A 23,802-nucleotide genomic window follows, 5' to 3' on the forward strand; every position below is an offset into this window, starting at 1 on the left:
TGTGAGATATTCTGAAAAGTCTGAAGTTCATGAGGCTTTCTTGTCTTGAGTAAAATATGGTAAGGAGAAGCTTAAATACATTCCTAGAGTTGAGTCCTTCTCAGCAAACTGGCCTGGAGCCATACTGTCTCACTGGAGAGAGAGGAATTACCCTCTGTAAGGCAGAGCCACCCGGTAAACCCCCAGCCTTGGTCCAACTAGTGATTGGAGGTGGTGCTTCTCCCCCAGAAATGCCTATGGTTTCTCTTCATGCCCTCAATATGAGGAAGCATGTAAATATTTATGTCCCCCTGCTATAATTTTCCTCAGTTGGAACTTCTTGATACAATGTTCTTTTCCTCTATCTCTATGTAAATGTCTTTGATATTGGTACTTCACAATGTTTTTCAGAATTAAATAGAAAAATGACGGAAGAAGGAAGGAGGCAGGGAAGGAAAGAAAGAAAAAAAAAGAAAAAAAGATGTTTTGATGTATTTCAGTCAGGCACTAAAGACATAATCATTGCCACTTTGAAAAAGTAGTTCATTTCTTATCAAAACTATCATGACATCTAGTTCAGATTTTATCATAGAGTTATCGAAAACAGGAAAACAATTAGATTCATGTTGTTAATTAAACTTTAAAAACAAATCAATTAATTATAACTTTTTATTGAAAGAGAAAACAATATAGCAGAGCTCAAAAAGCTACACTTGTTATGTTTTATAAAGACAGAGGTTTACACAGGTTTTTTGTATGTACACATTCATGACATTATATCACAACATCAAAGGCACTTTTACTCCCACAGGTAATGAATAAAGAATATCAAATTAATATTTTTAAAAATTAAAATGATACAGTCTGTTTTGGGATTATGTACATATTTGAAACGTATTTTTAAACATTATTTTCATATGTGCATCACAATTATCTCTAATTGTCAAAATATTATGGTACCAAAATTCTGTCTGTCAAATAACAACACACAAGATACTGTAATCTATAACCAAGCACCAAAGTCAGTATTTAATGCTCCATCAAACTAAGAGGATTCTAATACATGCAAAGTGAAATGGGTGTTTGAGATAACAACTGAAATACTTTTAGAGTTTAAATTTTTTTGTCTTTAATTAGCTGGTTATTTTAGAGAAAATGGGGAACACTGGATGATTTAGATCAATTTTTTCTAATGATTTAATACAATCCTCGGGCTCTCAGAAGAAACTTCCAAGGCACCGAGGAAGGTTTGGGGAATAAGTAGGTCCATTTTATGGGTATCATATGTTAGAGCTTTGTATGTGATTGAAGTCATACAAAGGGTTCTGTTGTTTTAAAATAAGTTTGAAAATACTAATTTGGAAAACTGCTTCAAAGTGTATACCATTTGGTCATGCAAACACAGTTTAAGAAATATCTTTGTCAAAACAGATCATCACACTTAGTCAATTGCACAACTCAAGTGAAAGTTTACTTAAAAATGTTGCCTTCATTAATTACAGAAGATGTAATTCTCAGTTTTTATGCACATTCTTAAGTTTAGAAGGACTTTTTAATGGCATAATAAAATGTTATCATTAGCTCAATAGTATGACCAAAGAGGATTATCAAATTATAGATCAACAAGTGGAAATAGAGAGATAATCTTTTGATACATGTAATTATTTTAATGTATAAAAATAAATTACCACTTCTGAAGGTGAGACACACTTATAATTTTCTGTTTGATAATTTTAATTCTTATTGTATTAATGATGTAAACAAAATGAAAAATATATAAATATGTAGTTCAAAAAAAGAACACTTTAATAAGCACCTTAGAACTGGAATATCATTTTTTAACATTATTTAGGAAAGTGGATGTCAAGATACATCATCTCTTATCCCCTTAAAAAATTATGTCAATAGATTCAAATATTTTTAATGATATCAGATTTAGTGAATATCCAAGAATTCTAATATTATGCAACTAAAATTTTTATTGACCCTAAGAAATGGTTTTGTTGCAGGTCAAGTAGCCATCAAGAATTTGTTTTTATAACCACCAGAGGGCGCCAGTGCCTGCAGCATGGTTGCTGTGGGTGTTAACTCTAACCTTTAGGTGATAGTTGAATTTGACATTGCCAAGATAAAAATACCTTTAAAAAAAAATCGATAACTTCTAAGAAATATGTTTACATTTGGTAACACCTAAATAAAGTTGGACTATTGTATAAAAAATAGAGTTTACTGGCTTATGTAGTTAAGATTAATTTAACAAGACTTCATTAGTATTTCTAAATCAGGGATTTTTAACAAAGAATAAAAGGAGAGTTCCTAAGCTACTAAAATTAACAATTCATTTAGCACCACATATTTAGCACCAGAATAGATACTTACAGTTTACACTTAATATAAACTTTAATTGCAAAGAAACTTCAAAATTGTAGCAAGTATATGACAGTTGTAATGCATTTTTCAGCACCATGTGAATTGTTAAAGTTTCTAAATTTTTGATTCACCTCTCATAAGTCAATGTTAGACTATGACATAAACTTTAAAAATCATTATGCATGTGTTTAAATATGTCTTCCCTCACACATGTAATGACAATACAAAAATACATATAATAACAAAGATAATATTAGACATTGATAGAAATCTAACTTTACTCTCCCTAAACACTTCTGTAGGAAAAGGCTTCTATCCAAGTCAAGATTTGTGTCCTATGCTACTGTGTAACATAGGGAATGGTGTTATACAAGGGGGAGAACACAGGTCCTAGTTTAAGCGTGACTTTTCAGACATATTCGATGTGTCTGTTTAGCTTATGCATTCATTTAATAAGCAGAGTATGAACACAAAACATTTAAAACTGGCCTAAATATGTTTTAGATTTACTTATGTGGATGTTATAAGTTGACTTAACACAAGCATTTATTAATGGGAAAAATATATATATTGTTTCAATTCACATATTCTCAGTAAATTGTATTGAAGTTTCTCTACTGTTTGGTCAACTCTGTGCTAAAGCTGCATGGAGCTTTCAAATGAATATTTCCACGAAGTTTTCAAATAAACACCACAGCACTGCCCAATTTAATTTGGTAAGGAAGCCCTAATGGACCAGAAAAGTGATGCTGCTTAGACAACTGAACAGAAAAAACAAAACAAAAACAAAAAAAAACATATGATAATAATAAAAAACATTTCTGCCACATTTTAAAGCAAGCCTATCTATCATAACCAGGAGTGTTAAGACTGTGTCTACACAACTCAAATACACTTCTGTATCAGTTTAACAGCAAAGATTGTTATTTTTCCAGTCTTTTGATGACATGGAAGCAAAAAAAAAAAAAAAAATCTATACTGTGACAGAAAGTTTTTACTTTGCTACTAAATAAAGGATGATATGAAAAACTGTGCCGAAGATAAAAATCAATGTTTTAGAATATATATGCCAATTACTATTTCTTTTCAATGAAACTGTTTGAAATAGAAAACCTCAGTACTGACTATTTAAAGCTGCTCTTATGAAATAGCTTATGCCCAGACCCCTTATGTCTCTGGGAATTACAGTGAGAAATAGCTATCCTAGCACCATTGTTGCATGCTGTGAAAAAAATATGACATGCTTTGTTGACATTAGCAAACTTTCATTTGCTTTAGCCTGGAAAATAAAACATTTCACATGGCTACTTTATATTACTGACTTTCAAAAGTACAGATAGAATAACAAATATACCCGTTATATTTTCAGCTGAGTTGTTAAGTTACAAATAAACTACAGTTCTAGCCGTGATTTGGAAAGGATTGTGGAGTAGAAATTATGAGTGACCCTAGTCTTAATCTGATGTTTGATGAGTTATCTGGATTGTTGATGCTTTCAAAGTTTTGTACCTAAGACCTTTTAGTCTTAACAGAACATGGAAAGGTGGGATTCCTCTAAATTCTTGCAATTCTGAATTTTCTAGTTAATTCTAAAAACTTGTTCATATAAGCATTTATTACATTACAGCCACTATGTAAGAAGCTGGGATAAATACAAAGATAAGACAGAATTCTGCCAAAGAGGAGCTCATGAAAGACCTATTTTTTGTCTCAAACAAATGTTTCACAATATTAATGATAATGTTCCTATTACTATGGTAATTTTACTTTCCCATGAACCTCTGTGAAACATGTGGCAAATATCATTATTCTTTTTGAGTACTAAGAAACCAAGCCATGCAAGTAAACCAGCAACAGAACTGGAATTGCTAATAGCCTTTTTGGGCTTAATGGTACTTTTGCTTCTTTTATTGAACTAGTTTAGCAAAATCAAGGATGAAAATACTTTCTAGATAAATTAATTTCTCACTAATGAGCTTTCTTTCCAATTGCCTAGTTAAAGTTGGATTGGGGCCTGACTCTTACAATTATTTCCGTTCTTCACTTTAGTCTCAGAAAATACCCATTTTAAATAAAGTCTGTATATGTTCCCACAAAAGCAAAGTAGTATAATATGAAAACACTGGTCAGATTCAGTGCATGAAAGAAATCAGACCAGTTGTCATCATGTAAACCTAAACTCCAGATGGTGGATGTTTCCCCTTTGGATTTAATTATCTGTCATCTTTCATCTACCCTAAGAAACTGCAAATGTGTAGGAAATTTTAAACAAGTAGCCTCCTTCTGTTATTTGTACTCTGGAACAACCATGTCTACTTATTCCGTAATTCTATTGAAGCATTACATAGCCTGAACCCAGCCCCCCAGCACACACACTTGAAATGTAATGTGTTCGTGTCTTGACCCAAAGGTTGAATTCTCACTGCAAGTGATTCTCTGATTGGAAATAAGCTTTCCAAAAAATCACATGACTGAAATTTTCATAGTAACTTTGACATCCACCAAACTTAATGGAGAATTGAAAATTATACTGCTTAGATAGACAAGTAAAATTTGGTAATTAGCCTTTAGAATATCATCAGAAGGCCCCTTTAACAAAATCATAACTGTCTATGATGTGCACATGGGATCTTTAACACGATGTTTAAAGACTATGATGATTGGGTTGATTTGCACCAAATAAGGACAAGCAAAACCATGGAGAGTCGGAGGTGTCCTTGGCACCTCCAGTGTTTCTTTCTGGCATTCTGCACCTGCTGACAGGCCTCAAGGTGTACTAGACCTTCAGGATATGTCCTTCTGAAGCTCTCCATGTGTGTGTGGGGGGTTGGTGTGGGGTGTAACCCTTTTTCTGGGACTTTTTATCTCTGTAACCCAAATCTCACTTTTCTTGGGCCTCACCAATTTGCATGGGTTTAACTTTTCACCTTCCAAAATCACCTATTTACTCTCACCCACCAATTCCTGGTCAGTTGTTAATTCGTCCCTGCCTCATTTAGTTCCAAGCACTCTAGCTACATTTTCATGCTAATCAGATGCTTGACATATTACACAGCATATCACCTTTCCCACCTACCTGTAAACTGTTGCAGTAACTTTCTCAAAATCACAAGAAAAACCAATTTGTTAAAATAATTTTATACCAAGATAATTAGTCTGAATTTCTGAATATTTTTTGTGAGCTTCTTGAAGGCAGGGATCATATCCTATTATCTTTGCATTATCCAAACATAATTAGCATTGTGCCTTGCCCATCATGACCACGCCACACAGGATTACTGATTCAATAAAAGAGATTAAACAAAAGGCATGATTTGAACCTTACATAAGTCAAGTATATCTTTTGGTGAGCCCAAATAAGATATCTCTAGGATGAAATCTGTGATTGCTTAATTAAAATATTGTATCCAGATATCACCGAGGGTTCTTTCACAAATTATCAGTTTTTGGCATTACAGAAATGGGTGCTGAAGATGTCCCACAACCTCATGTATATTTTAGAATAGGATTTAAAATTTTTTCCCTCAAGTTAACTATAGATTCATATTATTATCTGTGTATTACATCATCTATGTGTGTATATATACACACATGTATTATAGGCCAAATATCTATTTTATTCTTTAGGGCCATATCATAATTCCTTTGGAAAACAAGTTTTGGAATGGGATGCATCAACGATGTCAATGCTACGTACAATATTTTAATTTATGCTTAGAGGTCAGAAAATAGAAACAGATATTCTGATTACCTCAAAGGATTAAACAAACACACTAGACAAACACTAATTTATACAATGATAATAAAAGGAAAACAAGATTATGATAAAATATGTATAGTATGTGCAAAACTCAATATATATACATGCCTATGATTCCCAGAAACCATTATATTTCCTGGAGGAAAAGATAAGCTTATTTAAACCAGTATAGGTAGTTTGACGTTACTCCTGGAAAACAAAGATTATCAGTACAAGAGCCCCCATAACTTGGAGGGCAGGCTGAACATGGTACCCCAACTTTATATGGTGCTTCTCCAATCCAGTTGCCCCTAGAGAGAAAGAAGAAGTTAGCATTAGTGCTACTTGCCCATTTAAAAAATCTGAGTGTCCTTTAGCACATGATCACATGTTTTGGCATGTGAGGATATTTCTAAAATTTTGTCATTTTCAAAAAGCACTGAATGTTATATCCATGTCTTATTTCTACAGTATTTTATCCCATATACCTTACTTAAAAATATTTTCTTTCTAAGTTAATAATATGTTAATTTACAGGTGAGAAATAAGGTGCCACAGTGCATGGTGACATTATTAGTCATCTGAGAGCAGGCTTGACGCTCTATCCACCCACCACATCCACTCCTTCCTACAGTAGCCTTCTAGAGCAAGTAGGCTGTGTCCACTTAAACTTCCTTGTTAAAAAACTCATTCTAATGTTATTATAAAGATAGTAATATATATATATATATATAGTTTTGATGACAGTAGCTTTGCAATATAGTCTGAGGTCAGGGAGCCTGATTCCTCCAGCTCCATTTTTCTTTCTCAGCATGGCTTTAGCTATTTGGGATCTTTTGTGTTTAAAAATTTAAAAATTTTTGTTCTAGTTCTGTGAAAATGCTATTGGTAATTTGAAAAGGATTATGTTGACTCTGTAGATTGCCTTGGATAGTACAGTCCTTTTGACAATATTGATTCTTCCAATCCAAGAGATGGATTTGTGTCATCTTTGATTTCTTTCATTAGCATCTTATAGTTTTCAGAGCATGGGCCTTTAATCTCTTTAGGTAGGTTTATTCCTAGGTGTTTTATTCTTTTTGCTGTAGTGGCAAACGGGACTGTTTCCCTAATTTCTCTTTCTGATCTTTCATTGCTGGCATATAGAAATGCAATAGATTTCTATGGCATATACATATGCAATGGACTATTACTCAGCCATAAAAAGAATGAAATAATGCCGTTTGCAAATACATGGATGGACCCAGATTTTCTCATACTAAGTGAAGTTGGTCAGTGAAAGACAAGGATCATATGATGATGTCACTTATATGTGGAATCTAAAAAAGAGATACAAAAGAGCTTATTTTCAGAACAGAAATAGACACAGATTTTGAAAACAAACATTTGGTTAACAAAGGGGGAGGGTTGGGGCGAGGGATGGACTGGGGGTCTGGGATTGGCATATGCACACAGTGGTATATGGAATAAGTGGCTACTGGGGACCTGCTGTATAACACAGAGAATGCTGCACAATATCTATGATAATCTATATGGGAAAAAAATCTGAAAAAGAATGGATTGTGTACATGTATAACTGAATCATTTTGTTGTGCGGTAGAAGTCATCACAACATTGTAAATCAACTCTACATCAATAAAACTTTAAAAATGAAAAACGGTAGTAATATATGTAAACAAATATTTGTGTATATGTAATTCTGGAAGATTAGAAATGATGAAATGAGCAAGAAGTTGTCATAAGAACAAAAATAGGTTTTAAATATTCAAAATATTTCATTCTAAATTTGAAAAATAGTTTAAATTCTCAGTATTCATAAAATGAGACATGGAAAACTCAATAAGAGAATAATGGCTTATAGAAGCAGCCTTTAAAGGTGATTTCAAAACATTTTCCCATATGCAAGCTCACAGTTACGGTTTTAGTAATGCTGTTAATTTTTAAAAAATACTGAACACCATTTGACAGAATTATTATGTGTTGCCAATATTTTTCTTCAGCTGTAATAATGATTATCATTATAATTATATACAAAATTCACCATTTAGGGTGGCTAAGAACACCCACAGTAACTTACTATTATTAAGCTCTTCTAACTCTGAGGGAGGAGGTAATAAATGTATTTTCAGTAACATGGTGGTTAGTAACTACAGTACTAGGAAATAACACTATAGCCAGCAATGTGAAGGAAATTGAACGGTTGAAATTTGGTTGTCGATAGTAAAAGTCAGGGTTGAAGATAAGACAGAAGTAGATGAAGTCTAAAATATGAGACAGATGGGTCTTTAAGATCAAAGTAAGACCAAACAGGTGACTCATAAAGTGTATTTACAAGGCATGAAAATAGCCTCTTGTTTAGTTTGTTGAAAACTTACACTTTTATCTATAAAGGAAAATTTATGTATAAAACGAAAAACATGCTGATTATTCCCATTATAAAATGAAATGAGATCCCAAGACTATACACATCTATTTAGCTTGTTCTATACTCTGTCTTCCAGAGAAGCTTCCTCAAGCATAATTCTGATAATGTCACATGTTTGTATATAAACATTCCAGCAGAGTGCAGCTCACTCCTTTAGCCTAATCTCTCTCATTCTATATCCATAATCTCATTTCCCTCTGTATCTTTACCAAAGCCATAAAAACATAGTGACTTCAGCCTGTGCTATTTTTTTTTGTGTGTGTGTCTTTTTGCCATTTTTTGGGCCGCTCCCGCGGCATATGGAGGTTCCCAGGCGAGGGGTCTAATCGGAGCCGTAGCTGCCAGCCTATGCCAGAGCCACAGCAACACAGGATCTGAGCCGCGTCTGCAACCTACACCACAGCTCACGGCAACGCCGGATCCTTAACCCACTGAGCAAGGGCAGGGATCGAACCACAACCTCATGGTTCCTAGTCGGATTTGTTAACCACTGCGCCACGATGGGAACTCCCCCTGTGCTGTTTTAATTTCATATTTTTCAACTTACTCTAATACCTTTTGGAAGTTATACCGTACATGGTTTTGGTAATATTAACTTAGAAATACAATTTTATGATATGAAAAATTTATTATATGTTATAAACTTTTACGTGAATGGAGGATGATTATATTCAATAGGAAACCAGTCAACTGATATATTATTCATCCTTTTCATTTTTATTCTATTTCATCTAATTCAATTAACTCACATTCTTTCTTTCTCTCCCTTTCTCTCTCCCCCACCCCAAACACATCCCTTTCCTTCTCTGTTATTTTCTTCCCTGTAAAAAAATTTAGGCTTGCGATAACATCGTATTGGGATTGGAAAAAACATATTCAACTATCGGGATTTTAAAGCTTTCTTTATTGCCTAGGTTTCAAAAGAATGGTTCTTTATTACAGCAAATATAGCATACTAACATGGCTTCTTAATCTCTTAGACTTATAAAACAAGCACACATCTCATCAATAATGTTAGAAAATTCTCATCATTGGCCAAAGCCAGAATAATTAAATGAATGTAATAAAAACCTCTCTTGCTATTTGGGAACTACTTGGCCTATTTATGTCAAAAAGAAGGATAAAGTTTTAATAGGAAAATATAAAGCATAAAACGGAAAATCAAACAAATGCACAGTTTTAATGCTTTTCATAATGTAGCCACATTCCACTTTCCAAATCTTACTATTTTGTGAAGAGGGGACCATCGGGAAAATCGCTATTTTTCTATCTTTACAAAAACACTGCCACTGGCATATTACCATATAAATGAGTAATGCAGTTATTTGTGAAACATTTTCTCATTCCCTCCCCATACTGGCAAAGCAGGAGAAAAATCTTTGTTTGGGACTTACTTTGGACGACACCAAGAGTGTCATAAATCCTCTGCACATTTTAATATTTACTCCAAAGGGGAACAGACTCATGTATAAATACTGGAACATTTTATCTAAAGAGTCATTGTTATCAAAAAGGCATTTTATCAAATGTTAACAAATGCTTATTTATCCTCATAAAAATGTTCATAAATGGGACCATATTTTATAATCGTTGATGAATTTTCACAACACCTTTTTATGTATGGCATAGGATGAAATTACTGAATATTTTTTACACTGACATTTAAATCATGGCCAAGCTTCCATTAAAAGGAAGTCATAGCATTTAAATTTTCCCTCTGATTTTGAATGCCTTCCTCACCATCTATGGAAAAAGTAAACTATGATTTTAATTTTACACTTAAAGAAAGAAGAAGGACTTGTTTTGCTTTCCTAGTGAAAAAGTTAAGCCAACATTCTAGTACTGATTGATGAGACTATTGCAGTGTTGATAAATTCCCTTAGTAGATCCTATCCTGATGCCTTTTATACACCTGTCAAAAGCCTGGAGGTACACTGTTTATTTTACAATTACTGTGTCTAGAGAAAGATGGTCTCACCTCTAAATCCCAAATTGTTTTGCCTGCCATTTTAATCTAGAATCCTTGTGAAAAGAAACCTTTTCACTCACCACTTTTCAGGTAGATGAGAATAACGGATGATTTGAGAATTAGAGGCCCTTCATTGTCTTACTCATCTTATTTACCTGTTAAAAATACCTATTGGGGAATTCCCATTGTGGCCCAGTGGAAACATAGTAACCATGAGGATGTAGGTTTGATCCCTGGCCTCTCTCAGTGGGTCTGTAATCAGGTGTTGCTGTGAGCTGTGGTGTAGGTCACAGACACGGCTTGGATCCACGTTGCTGGGGCTGTGGCGTAGGCTGGCGGCTATAGCTCTGATTCAACCCCTGGCCTGGGAACTTTCATATACGTGGTTGCGGCCCTAAAAAGCAAAAAAAAAACCAAACAAACAAGCAAACAAACAAACAAACCCAAAAAACCCTATTGGACTACATTGGAAGATATTTAGCATGATTAAGATTCCAGGAAGGAGAATCCAGCTGGGTACTTACTTGGGGGCATAGTTGCATACCAAGTAAACTGCACGTCGCCATACAGCTCCCCAAACATTCATGTTTTGACAAGTGTGAATTGCGCATCCTATTCGATTAGAGGTAGCCCAAACCATCTGCAAAAGTAAGCCGATAGACCATTATTCAAGTCAGAGCTAAGAAAAATGCATGTTCACCAAAATACTAAGAGCATTGTTTAAAAGCATGAATCCAAAATGAACAAGACAATTTAAATGACCTGTGTATAATGTGTGCACATGGGGCCAAAACATCGCATAGGACATCTGGGGTTGCAGTCCTGAGGGTATGGAAAGGCATAGTCTTTCACTTCATCATACCATGGCTTGACCAACTGGAGAATAGAGCGATATCTAGATATCAAGGAAACAATGAGAACTTAAGAGTACAGCAGGCACAATAGATGGTGGACTCAATTGTTCTTTTTTGCAGATGATTCATGGTAAATCAATAGCCTACCCTCTCCCCATTACCATTACCACCTAGTAGAATCCTCTTTTCCTTGAAGTAGAGCCAAGCATGAGAATGCCCAGGACTGGAGCCAAGTGATTCTGAATCTAAGTTTGCAACTAGTTGTTTCAAAAAGAAGAATGCCAACTTTTCAGGAATTATCACCTCTGTCCTGTTTTAACCATGTCAAAAATTTCTTATATCAGAAACTTATACACAATTAAGGATTAGATATATATAAGAAGTTGTGATACTAGATTCAATGTGATTTTGTTTTCCTTAAACTTGAATCATTTTAATTTTAATAATAGCACACCTGATTTTTCCTCCCTTATATAGAAGAAAATGGGTCTTTGGAATGTTGGGTGATGACATTCCACAGTGATAGAAAAATGATCCTATCACTGGGAACAGCTTTTTCCTTAGTTGCATGTTCTTATATATGCAGATGTCTACACGTGTACATATGTAGACGTGTATAACATAGATACAGGTATATGCAAATATGGGAAAGTTGCATACACACGATAATGGCTTATGCCATTGCCAAGGGATTTTTCAGAGGTAGAAAAGACAGGATATAGGATACTGTCTGATCCTTTCAAAGACTCTGAGGTAAGTGTAGAATACAGGCTAAGGGAGAGTGTTCCAAGGATGAAAGGGAAAGCTGTTTTTTTGGGTTTTTTTTAGCCTCTTTTAATAAATTAAATAATCCTTGAGGACATCTAAAACAGTCATAGGACAAGCATCAGTGCCTGACACATAGTAAGTCCTCAATAAATACTTGTAAATACGACTTGAAATCAGTGTCACTAACCCTTGGAGTCCATAAGCAATAAAGTTGTGCGGATAAACGGTATCAGTGAAATTGCTTCCTACCTTCCAGTTCGGACAGATAGATTTTGACCCAAAAATCTCAACAAGTAAGATGGTCCATGGTCCCAAATGCAAGTAGCTGCCCAAGCCTCTGCAGATTTTGCAAGGTTTTCATCCCAAACCTGTGAAAGGGGAGGGAGAAAGCCATCAGCTTTACTAGGTTTGTTAGTAACAAACAAAGAATAAAAGGAAAGAAATGATTTTCAATTCTGGTTCCTCACTAAAAGAAAGCAAATTTAGACCATTTTTATTAAAAGGTCTGCAATGCAATTTGGTTATTCCTCAGAAATCTTTATTGTTTTTACAGTGCCATCTACACAAAGTTTAGACATCAGTTTTAGTAAAGGATAGGTTAACAAAGATACCATATCTAGGCATCACTTGGAGACACTGCTTACTGACCATTGAAGTTTGAACCCACCAAAAGTCTATTGATTTCCCTGGAGTTTATTTACAGCAATTGATCTGCTGAATTTGAGCATCTGTAGTATTTATTTGAAATGATCCAAGTATTATAACCTACAAAAGTAGCAATGGAAGAAGAGGGTCACATGTGCACACTTAACAGTCTATGAAATGAGTAGTAAATATACAATTTATTGTCATTTTTTAGAAAAACTAAACATAATATTTGTGCAGATTTTATGCAGCCAGCCTATATTTCGAGTTCTTGTCCCTCTGAATGGATAAGATGGTTTCCAATAACTTAGTTGTGTATGCTTAAAATCTGATCTTGTCTTCTAAAAAGGAGGAAAAATTTAAGAAAATTTTGGGAGTTCCCATCGTAGCTCAGTGAAACGAATCTGACTAGCATCCATGAAGACACAGGTTTTCAACCCTGGCCTCAGTCAGTGGGTTAAGGATCCAGCGTTGCTATGAGCTGTGGTGTAGGTCACAGATGCGGCTCGGATCCCACATTGCTGTAGCTGTGGCATAGGCCTGTGGCTAAAGCTCTGATTTGACCCCTACCCTGGGAACTTCCATATGCCATGGGTGTGGCCACCCCCCCCCAAACAAACAAACAAACAAACAAAAAGAAAAATCTGCATGAAGACAAAAACATTTACAGGATCTAGTAGAAGTTAGGTATTATTTATGATTAAACTAGTTGATTCATAAAGATGGTTTAAAACACTGTCAAGCTAGTAGGTTTGCCCTGTTTCCCCACATGGTTTCCTTCCATTCTTTGTTGTTACCAGTCATTTAGTTGGTCAGCTCATAATTGATTGATTTATCTTTGGACTAAAATATTGACCATGAGCTACTCTGCGTATAAATTTAGCATCTTTTCTGTGGAAACTACATAGTCTGGTTAAGCCATGAGAGAGATCCAGAATTCAAACTGATGTCATTTAAATAGCTACAGGAGTGTGGCTCCAAGAGATAGGAGGGATCTGAAAAGAAGGCAGATCCCTATCATGTTCAGAGACCTTTAGAGCTTGGGCCAAAGAAATACAAAATTGAGTCAAAGGATGTTTTAGCATGGCAGAAAGTCACTGACTTTTGTAAGTAGACAGGAGAATGAGAGAATGATATGATATGTTCCAGCCTGAAGATGAGATTGTTTTCTCAGCCATTTTCTTAAGTTTTGGTATCTGTGACAGTGGCTGCCAGGATCCTGAAGCACACTAACATCCAAGGCCCCCTTTTTTAAACCCCCATCACCATCTCTAGACAATAAGAAGTGAAGTCAGAGTGGAAGGCAACTCTGAAAATTACTTGAAAATATATCACCAACATTGTTTCATAAGACATACTTTTTTTTATAGATAACATCTTTTAATTGGAACCATAAGAATTAAAGGAAGAATTGTTTAAAAGAATCATGTTTGAGGTGTTCAAAAGGATAAACATTTCTGGGTAAGAGAAACTACTGTTTGATATTAATAATAGTGGTTAGGAGAATGTGGCAACAGATTATTAAAGCAACAGGTTAGTCTTGTAATTTCAACATAGAATATATCACTGAGTAATTATTTATATTTGTGATTTTAAGTTAAAAATTGTAAGAAGCTCTTGTTATAGTTTTAAACAGTACTTCAAAATTTAGAACTTTAAAGAGTCACTATTTCTTAGGCTTTTAAGACATTTATATGTATTGATGTTATTTTCAGTAAACCAATTGAAATACTAAAAATGTCAAATATACTAAATCTATAAATGCAGCTTAAAGTTTAAATTAATTTATAAGTAATAACAAACATTAAACAAATGTGATTGTCAAAACCTGCTATATTAATGAGTAGAACAAAAAAAGTATAAATGAAGCTAAATTAATGGGGAACCTAAAATATTAATTTCGAAAATGAAAATGACCTCTTAAAAATATGTTCTGGGAGTTACTGTTGTGGCTCAGCAGGTTAAGAACCCAACATAGTGTCCCTGAGGATGCAGGTTTGATTCCTGGCCTCACTCAGTGGGTTAAGGATAAGGCATTACTGAAAGCTGCGGTATAGGTTTCAGATGCGTCTCAGATCTGGTATTGCTGTGGCTGTGGAGTAGGCCGGCATCTGCAGCTCTGATTAGACCCCTAGCCCAGGAACTTCCATATGCTGCAGGTGCAGCTATAAAAAGAAATAAATAAATATGTTCTGAACATGGAAACCATTTTCAAAGACAAAATACTAAAAAAAAAAAATTCACACTTTGAGTTTTTGAAGACACATTTCTAAATTCATTATCGTCATGGATGCTCTAATAGCAATGGAATTGGAAACAGTATGGCATGTCCTATAAACACTTATTTTCTTGGACTTTTATGTGGTCACTCCTCACATATTTAGATGAAAAGTAAAGGCAGTTTAGACAAGTTTTTGGTTTTTAAAAATAACTCAGCTGGGGCTTTTTGTTCTTTTTCTGGGTTAGATTAGGAAAGGAGTACTGACTTACAGAAGTGAGAAAGAACCATTAAAAAGATATCAATTGATGACAAATGAGGATAGCCAAAAGCTTTTTAAAAACACTTCATGGGCATGATTGTGGTTTTTTTTTGAAGTTGGTGAGTTAATTCCTATTAGGTGGGAAAGCTTGTGAAATGCCCACTAAAGGACACAGAGCCGAACATCTGAGACCTGGTGTTAAACCAGACAGGAGGAAGCAATGCGTTTTGTTAAGGCTGGAGCAGGTGGGGTGGGGCAGAGGAAGAGAAAAGACTTCCACATAGGAAATCTGGGACACTGATTAGATTAATTAATGATCTTAAACTAATTCTACTTTATAAGAGAAGTAGTTAAAGGAATTGATTTTTAAAACTCCCTCAAGCCTCAAAAGTAACTACATAATATGGGACCACATTATATCAGAAAATATTCAAGTAGGATCCTAAGCACTGTTTCAATGTTTAAACAAAGGTAATGAAGACTTCCTTCAAGTAAGATGAATACTATCTTTTGTGCAGGTGGGAACGGAAAATTTCTATAAAGAGATGATGTAAAGTACACATTTTTTGAGACCCTGAACTGGATCATCGCCAGGAGCATAAATTTCTTAAAAACAAAACAAAACAGAAAAGGCCCTCCCTTGACCCCTTTTCATCTTCATGCACTATTCATGCACCATTCCTCACCTTTTATAATGAAATATGTCGTGTTGTCTTAACAGAGAATTTTCAATTTCTCTCTTACAGTCTCTTTTGAACTCCCCCCCCCCTCGCCGCTGCACGAAGGTTCTCTTCTTTACTCCCACTCCACCTAAACTGCTCTCATCAGTGCCATCAGTGGTCATTTCCTGGTCTCAGTCTTACTTGGTCTGTCAGCAGCTTTTAGAATGCCTGACGACTTACTCCTCCTGCACCCACTTCCATTCTTTGATTTCAACACCCTGCTCTTGTCTTGTTTTTCCCTGGTGGATGCCTTTCCATATGTTTGCAGATTCTTCCTCATCACCATTACCTCTACATGCTGGAGGGTTCCCAGGGCCCAGGCCATGTCTCTCTCTTTCTCTTCTCTATTTCATCTATATTCACAGCCTAGGTAATTGCATCCAGTCTCACGGATTGAAATACTGTTTATAAGCTAGGGGTATTATTCTACATTATATCTTTAGCTCTCTCCACCAAATTCCAGTCTAACTTATTCACCTACCCACTTTAAACCTCTACTTGACATGTCCGAAATTTATTTCCAATATTCACAACCCTAGCCCCACTCCCCACCCCCTAGCCAACTCCTTCCTCCCATCAGAGAATGGCACTGCCCTTCTTCTTCTGGCTCAGGGATCACCAAGTCTGTCCCATTGCCTACTTATGTCTTATCTATGGCTCTTTCTCTGTTATAGTGGCAACATGGACCAGAAGGCCTGCAAAGCTGAACCTATTTACTATCTGGTCCTTTACAGAAAAAGTTTATCAACTGCCATTGTAGTTACTCAGGCCAAAAATCTAGTAGTCATCTTTACTCTTTCTTTGCTTAATAATCTTTATATGCTCTATCAGCAAATCTTGATCCTCCCATCAAAATCCTGTCTATCCAGAATATAACCATTAATCATCACTGTTATTGCTACCACCTTGACTGAAGACACTATCCTGTGTTATCTGGATTATTGAAAAGAGATTGCTAGCTGACGGGGTGTTTCACACATAAAAAGCCATAGTATATAAATTAATGAAGACACGGATAAAAGAAAAAATATTCAGAATTTGAAGTAAGAGCATTTAAACAGGCTTGGTAATTAGGAAATAAAGGAAAGACTATTTCAATACTTGCAGAGCAAATTAAACATGATTACTAGATGGACTGGTTGATGGGCCTGTAATTTCTGAACTCTGATGTGAGGTAACGTCATCACCATTTCACTTACCTACATAAGTTATCTTCCCTCTTGATATGCATGGGTGGTGACAGGAAAGATTGACCCTGCAACTACCTTGGCCTCGAATCTTGCAACAGACTTACCAAATAGGGACTGCTGCTTTGTCTTCGATCATGGAAAATGCAAAAAATGCAAATTTCCAGATCAACCAATAGACTTCTAGGCAATTCACTCATCTAGGCAGCCAGTAATTGTTTATTGGGAGGCACTGGGTAGTATGAATTCAACAGTCAGCAAGGCTGCCATGGACTCTGCCTTACAGTTTAGGGAAGAGACAGGCAATGAAAGAACTACCAAACAAATAAGGGAATAATTGCAAATGATAATACATTATATCAATTCATTAGTATGTAACAAATTATACGTTATCCTTATATAATGTATGTAATATACAAAGACACTTCCAAAAGAATCATGTGCTACTTAAAAGTATGCTTCTTTAGAAGTATGCTTAGTTGGAGTTTCTGTTGTGGCTCAGTGGGTTAGGAGCCTGACATGGTATCCTTGAGGGTGCAGGTTCAATCCCTGGCTTTGCTCAGTGGGCTAAGGATCTGGTGTTAACAAAGGCTGCTGTGTAGGTTGCAGATGCAGCTTGGATCCCTCGCTACTGTGGCTGTGGTGTAGGCCATCACCTGCAGCTCTGTCTGATTCAACCTCTAGCCCAGGAACTTCCTTATGCGACAGGTGTGACCCTAAAAAGACAAAAAAAAAAAGTATCCTTAGTTAATTGAGTATATTCCCAAGTTTTCCACCCTGCAGACATCTGCAGCTCATCCACAGTGATCACAAGATGTTTTGTGAAAATGGATGCTGAATTAATATTCAAGTGAAATTTTGTGATAATGTAGACACAATCACTGGAATAATTCTTTTGGTTTAATATATTAATTATTTTAGTATATTGTTGCTTGCTAAATAAGTGGATATTTTAGCCACAAAATTATTTCCTTAGTTCAGTTTGTGTCCTGAATCATTCTCTATGATATTCTTTAGGCAAATGTTAGTTTTCCCCTGAGAAATCATCAGGATTTTCAGGGGAACTTTTTTGAGAAGACAGATGCCCAGCCCAATCCTGGACCTAGTGAATCAAAATGTCATGGTTAGAGACCTTGAATGTGTGCTTACCAAGTGGTTCTGTGCTCTTCTGGTTGGAAATAATTGCCTAAAGCTCATTTGGTGGAGTGTCATTCTGACTGCAGAGGATGTGGGGACTTGCCTCCCTTTTCCTACCCTTACCCACCCCCCTGTTGTGTGTGCATGTGCACACACACACACACACTCTCTCTCTCTCTCATACCACATAAAAGGCTTAGGAAGAAGGGAGCATTTCTGAAAGTTAATTTTCACTTATAAGCACTTACATCATTACTTTTCTCTCAGCTCTGGGATTTTGATCCAAGGTTTGATAAAAATGAAAGATAGCATTTCATCAGGAAATCATCTGGCTGTCACAGACCCTGGATGCTAAACTCTGTGAGGATGTTTGTTCTGTGTATTTGTGGAAGACAAAATTATGAGTGAGAGACGTAAGGAAACCATCCTGTATGTTGCTCTGCCAATAAGACAACATCCTTCATTCTGAAAGTGACAGTTCCAGGTAAGGGAACATATAGTCTGTGGTTACATGGATTTGAATACAGAGAGGACAGATGGGGTTCACCACAGGGCATATTCAGGGAACTCTAAGTGGCTTTATTAACTGAGACAGCAGAGGTAACGTGTACCTAACTTTCTGAGAATCCAAACTCTTGAGGAAAGAAAAATAGATAAAAATGTTTTAAAGTAAGGGAATCCCTTTGCATTGTAATAATACTGAATCTGTATTTAAAACGCACAATTGACCTGTGAGAACCTTAGTTTATGAGAATGTGACTCCACAGAAGCATGTACGTATCTAATCTGCCAACCTAACCCAAGGATGCAGCCACAGAAGTAGAACAAATGGAGACAAATCTGTCTCCACTATAGTGCACATCAGTTCCAGGTGCTTCACTATTAGAAGAGCTCACTCAAACTGAAATCCAACCAAAGTCAGCAGCCTGGTGAAAGGCATTCGTTGCTCAGAGCCTCTCTGCTTACAGATCCCAAAATGACCTAACTGGCACCTTTTCTGCTCTGTGTGTCACATAAGCGACGGCAGAGAAAATAATTTGATTTTCCATTTCCTTAGTGGCACAACTTCCTACCTTTACCAGGATTTTCAGAAAGCAAATATCTTTGTGACACCTTCCTTACATTGGCCACACACTGTGTGCCAGAGGTGATGTGTACAGGTGTTTAACACCAAAGGGCTGGAGGTTTAGAAAGAACTGGCTGACCGGTGGGGCAAGGGGCTGAGGCATAGATGCTCTCAGCCTTCTAAGACTTGAGACACGATCATAAAACAGAGTTTTCCTATGTGGTTGCCAAAGTTATAAAGAGTATAGGAAGCAAGATTTCATTTCACATGAAGAAATACTTTCTAATGTTCAGTGACATTCTCAGATAACATGCATGTAGAGAAATTCCCTGGCCAATGGGCTCCAGCAGGAGACAAACACTGGAAGGGGAGTGTGTGTTGCATGGCCTTTCAAAACGTGGACTTTGTTGTCAGAGAGAACTGTACTTTCATCATTTTGATTTACTTGCTCTGTGACCTTGGGGAAGCTACATATGCTTTCCAAACTTCAATTTTCCAGTCCCTAAATAAGGAAAATTATCCCCATCTCACAAGGCTGTTGTGAAGCTTAGGCCAGATAATGACTGAAGAGATTTCGCACAGCTGTAGCAGGGCGGGGTGTACTCAGTGGTAGGTGTTATTATTATTATTGAAGGATCAGGCAGTGGGAGAGTGGTGGTGTCTGTGAACTGGAAAGCTGCCTGAAATGGGAAGCCATGTGAAGTGCACATTTGGTCACCTTATCTGGCAGCCTGAAGCTTAAGTGACATCAAGCTTTAATCTCAGTTTAGCAAGTGATCAGATAAAGTGAAAACAGATAAACCCTGAAGCACCTAACTAATCAGAAACAGAATTGTGTACAGACAATAAGGACCTTGCTTCCAGGGAAAATAACATCAGACAGTGGGAGATAAAAATTAGACAACATTTCAGAAGTTTTAATAGGTTTTAATTCCCCTCCTTAAATCCCTCTTTGACCTATGTTTTAGCTTTAAATTTGAAGACTATTTGTTGATGGATTCTAGCAATAGTCCTCCTTTCCAGGGAAATTAATATCCATCAGCTATCATTTAATACTGGAGTTATATGCCAGGAGGACATTTTCACTTGTGGTTAATTTTTTTCACTGACTTAGTGCTACAAAAATCTAAGAACTGACTTCTTGATTGTTAAACTACTTTGTGATACACGTGCAAACCCCATATCTTGCCATTGTCCACTTAGAAGAATGCAAATGCCTTTCCACCTACCCACTGCTTTGCTGAAAACATGATCTCACTGGAATGCAGAGGCAGATTTGGTAGAATGTTCACATTTAATGAAATTATAAAATATGAATTTGATGCACTTTTGTAGGAGAAAAAAAAAACAAACAAAACCTGTGCCCTTAAGCAGCATTTCTGGATAATTTCAGTTTGGAGTATGTGATGTGAAATTTTAAGAGTCATGAAAAGTTTAGTCTGTATACACAACTTTTGGTGCATTCTTTCGTATTTGTGTCAAAAAAATGCTTGGTACCTGATTTTAAACACTATGGATAACATAAACTGAAAACATTCACATCCCATCTCTCCAAACCTCAGCCCACAATGTATTATATGCCAAACATTTCTCTTGACCACTTTAAGCTGTTAGTCTTCATCTTCCCTGCCTTCCTCCCATGCCATTCTTCAGATAGTCTCATAGACAATTAAACATCTCAAGTTTGTAACTATTTCATGGCCATTGACTGACTATTAAATGGTTTTCTGACATGCTAAATTCAAGACATCAACCAGACTACTCAACTTCTATTTTTCTCTATTTTTTTTTATTAGTTTCTAAAAAAACTTAGCCAGAATATGTCAGAAAGATTAGATGGGCCTGGTGCTACCTAGGCCCCTGAAAAAGATTTGGATTATGTTGATTTAAGTCTCAGCACTTATTCAAAAAAAAAGAAAGAAACTTTCTTGCAAAAATTCTTGAGTAGATTCCCAGACATAAAATCATCCATCCATTCTGTCTCCATGACACTACCCTACCCCTGTTATGCAAAGTGGTCCCTTCTAATCACCGAAGCATATTCCCATCCAAAATTCTTTGTATTGAAAGAATGTTCCCTCCTACACACTAGCTACTTTTTAAAACCTTCATAGATGTGTACCCTGGATAATAAACCTTCAGCTACTTAATGACTACCAGAAACTTGCACTTTATTTTGTGTTCTACAACGTAGAGAAACCCAATTGTCTTTGTCAAAAATGGATGCATTCTCCTTGGCTGCTCCATCATGTAAATCTTCATGCTACTTCCTCATATAAATCACTCACTCCTACTGATTTGATCCCCAAATTCATTTTGCTACATCTGTATGACCCTGAACTTTATTGAGGCTTTAATGATCTCTCACCCAGATGATTATAACTGTCTCTTGACTGTGCTGTTACTTCTGTCTCTCTCTAATCTCTTTCTCAACCTGTAGCCAGAATGACCTTGCTGAAAGGCAAATTAATTACATAACTTCCCTACTTAAAACCTTCAGCCACTTCCCTTGATCTTAGAATAACACTCAGACAAGTTTCTGCTTGCCTTCCCAGCCTCGTCAAACATCACATTTTCTTTTGTACACTATATCCAAGCCATGCTGAATTTCATCCATACCTTCAATGTACCATACACCTTAGAACACCCTTCCACACCTACTGCACTCTTTCCAACTCCTGCCTGTATGACTTTTATTTATTTTTCACCTTTAATATTTGAATTCACTTCCTTTTTGGAAGCCTTTCCTGCCTGTCTAACCCTAGTCCAAGTCTAGGCTAGGTATGCCCCCATGTAACCCCAAGGCACCCTGTATTTATCCTGCATTAACACTCAGCTTAGCTATCCTGCTTTGCCCACTTAATTGTCTGTTTACAGTACTTCTGATAAAGAAGTGTCTCTAGGAATTCTCTGGTGACTCAGTGGGTTAAGGATCCAGCCTTGTCACTGCTATGGCTCTGGTTGCTTCTGTGACAGAGGTTTGATCCCAGGCTTGAGAACTTCCATATGCTGCAAGTGTGGCAAAAAAAAAAAGAAATAAAGTCTTTTTCTCCCCACTGAATCCCTTAGCACTGTGCCAGGCACATGCATAAATATTATGGAATGAGTGATTGAATATTGAGTGGCTCCTGCCCCCTAGAGCACCATAGTCACAGGCTCAGCATGGAATTCCCAGTAAAAGTTAAAGGTCTTCATTCAGTTGTTCCTCAGATTTTTACTGAGTGTTCTCTGTGGGATAGGTATGATGCTAGTCTAGAAACAGTCAGCAGGAGTATAATGAAATTATTTTCTGTGCCATTGCATGTGGTCAAATACCATTTGCCACCAAAAAGGGCAGTATTGAATACGAGGAAATATGGTCATCATACATGTAGCCTCCGTGTGATTCATGGCTCTCCCTTCTACCAGCTCACAGGGAGGTTTTGGAGCACATCATGGTAACATTCTTACATGGGCACTTAGAGTTTGTATTCGCAATGATCACAAACAAAAACTTCCTGCTTTCAGCTGGCTCCACAGGTGTGAGAGCTGAACATTCATATATAAGCAATACTAAGTAAGTACTACTACACAATGTGCACCTTGGAAGAGAATTTCTATGAAATGTGCCCTGTCTCCATTTGAAGCCAAGACACCAAAAGGTTCTACATTCAGAAAACAGGAATGTGGAGTTCCAAATGTGCTGGAGAAAAACTCTTCCTATCAGCAGTCTTTCTCAGTTCCCTGCTGGCTGGCAATATTTTCCAGTGCCTTTCTAGTGGCCATTAAAGTATTCATTGAAAAAAATTTAGGTTAGACACATCAAATTTCTCATGTTTATAATGAGAAAATTGAGTTATCCTTCTCAAATGAGAAGAAAGTGCCATCTGGGACAATCTATGGTTTCTTTTTTTTTTTTTTTTAATGGTAAAGGTAGGCATCATAACTGTTTAGTCAACTATTGAATAAAGAAAATCAATAGTGGTTTACATTATCTACATTCTCTTCCATGCGAAGCCCAAATACATGAAATCCAAGTTTTTCCTTATTCTCAAGTCATAAATTATTGTAGGTAATTCTTTATTGTCTATTTCCAAAGGAAGATTAATCATTCCCCATTCATCCAAGTTATGCTTACTACCTGCTGTGACTTAGTAACTAGTATTTTTCTCTTTTCCATAAAAGTATAGGAAGACTTATTCCCTTAGTTTTGCAAATAATATTTGGAGGCACAAACAAATGAATAGGCCACATGATCAATATAGCAATTTTGGCTTCTTGAAATTATGTTACACTTTTTTTTTTTCTGTTTTAAGTCGTTTAGTTCATATCTGTCATTATCTTCATGTTGTCCCTCACATGCCTTTCCACCATTCTCTATCATCTGTGAAGCTGCTGTCACATGTGCTCATGAATAACTTCCATTAGCTGTTCACATCTGTCAAAGTGTGAAGGTGTAGGTGTCTGGACACCTCCTGTATC

At 36.2% G+C, this 23,802-nt stretch overlaps 1 protein-coding gene across 1 annotated transcript in view; it reads right to left on the reverse strand.

Annotated features, from left to right (window-relative positions):
- Nucleotides 1–634: 634 nt before the first annotated feature.
- Nucleotides 635–23,802, reverse strand: part of PI15 (peptidase inhibitor 15) — a 28,033-nt gene continuing 4,865 nt past the window's right edge. The window contains exons 2-5 of the mRNA XM_047783721.1: nucleotides 12,354–12,472; nucleotides 11,245–11,377; nucleotides 11,007–11,122; nucleotides 635–6,399 (exon numbers count right to left, since the gene is read on the reverse strand). Coding sequence (XP_047639677.1) covers nucleotides 6,264–6,399; nucleotides 11,007–11,122; nucleotides 11,245–11,377; nucleotides 12,354–12,472 — 504 coding nt within the window. The 3' untranslated portion in view covers nucleotides 635–6,263. The remainder of the gene's footprint in view (nucleotides 6,400–11,006; nucleotides 11,123–11,244; nucleotides 11,378–12,353; nucleotides 12,473–23,802) is intronic.

This window comes from Phacochoerus africanus, chromosome 6 (genome assembly GCF_016906955.1).
Source record: "Phacochoerus africanus isolate WHEZ1 chromosome 6, ROS_Pafr_v1, whole genome shotgun sequence".
Lineage (NCBI taxonomy): Eukaryota > Metazoa > Chordata > Mammalia > Artiodactyla > Suidae > Phacochoerus > Phacochoerus africanus.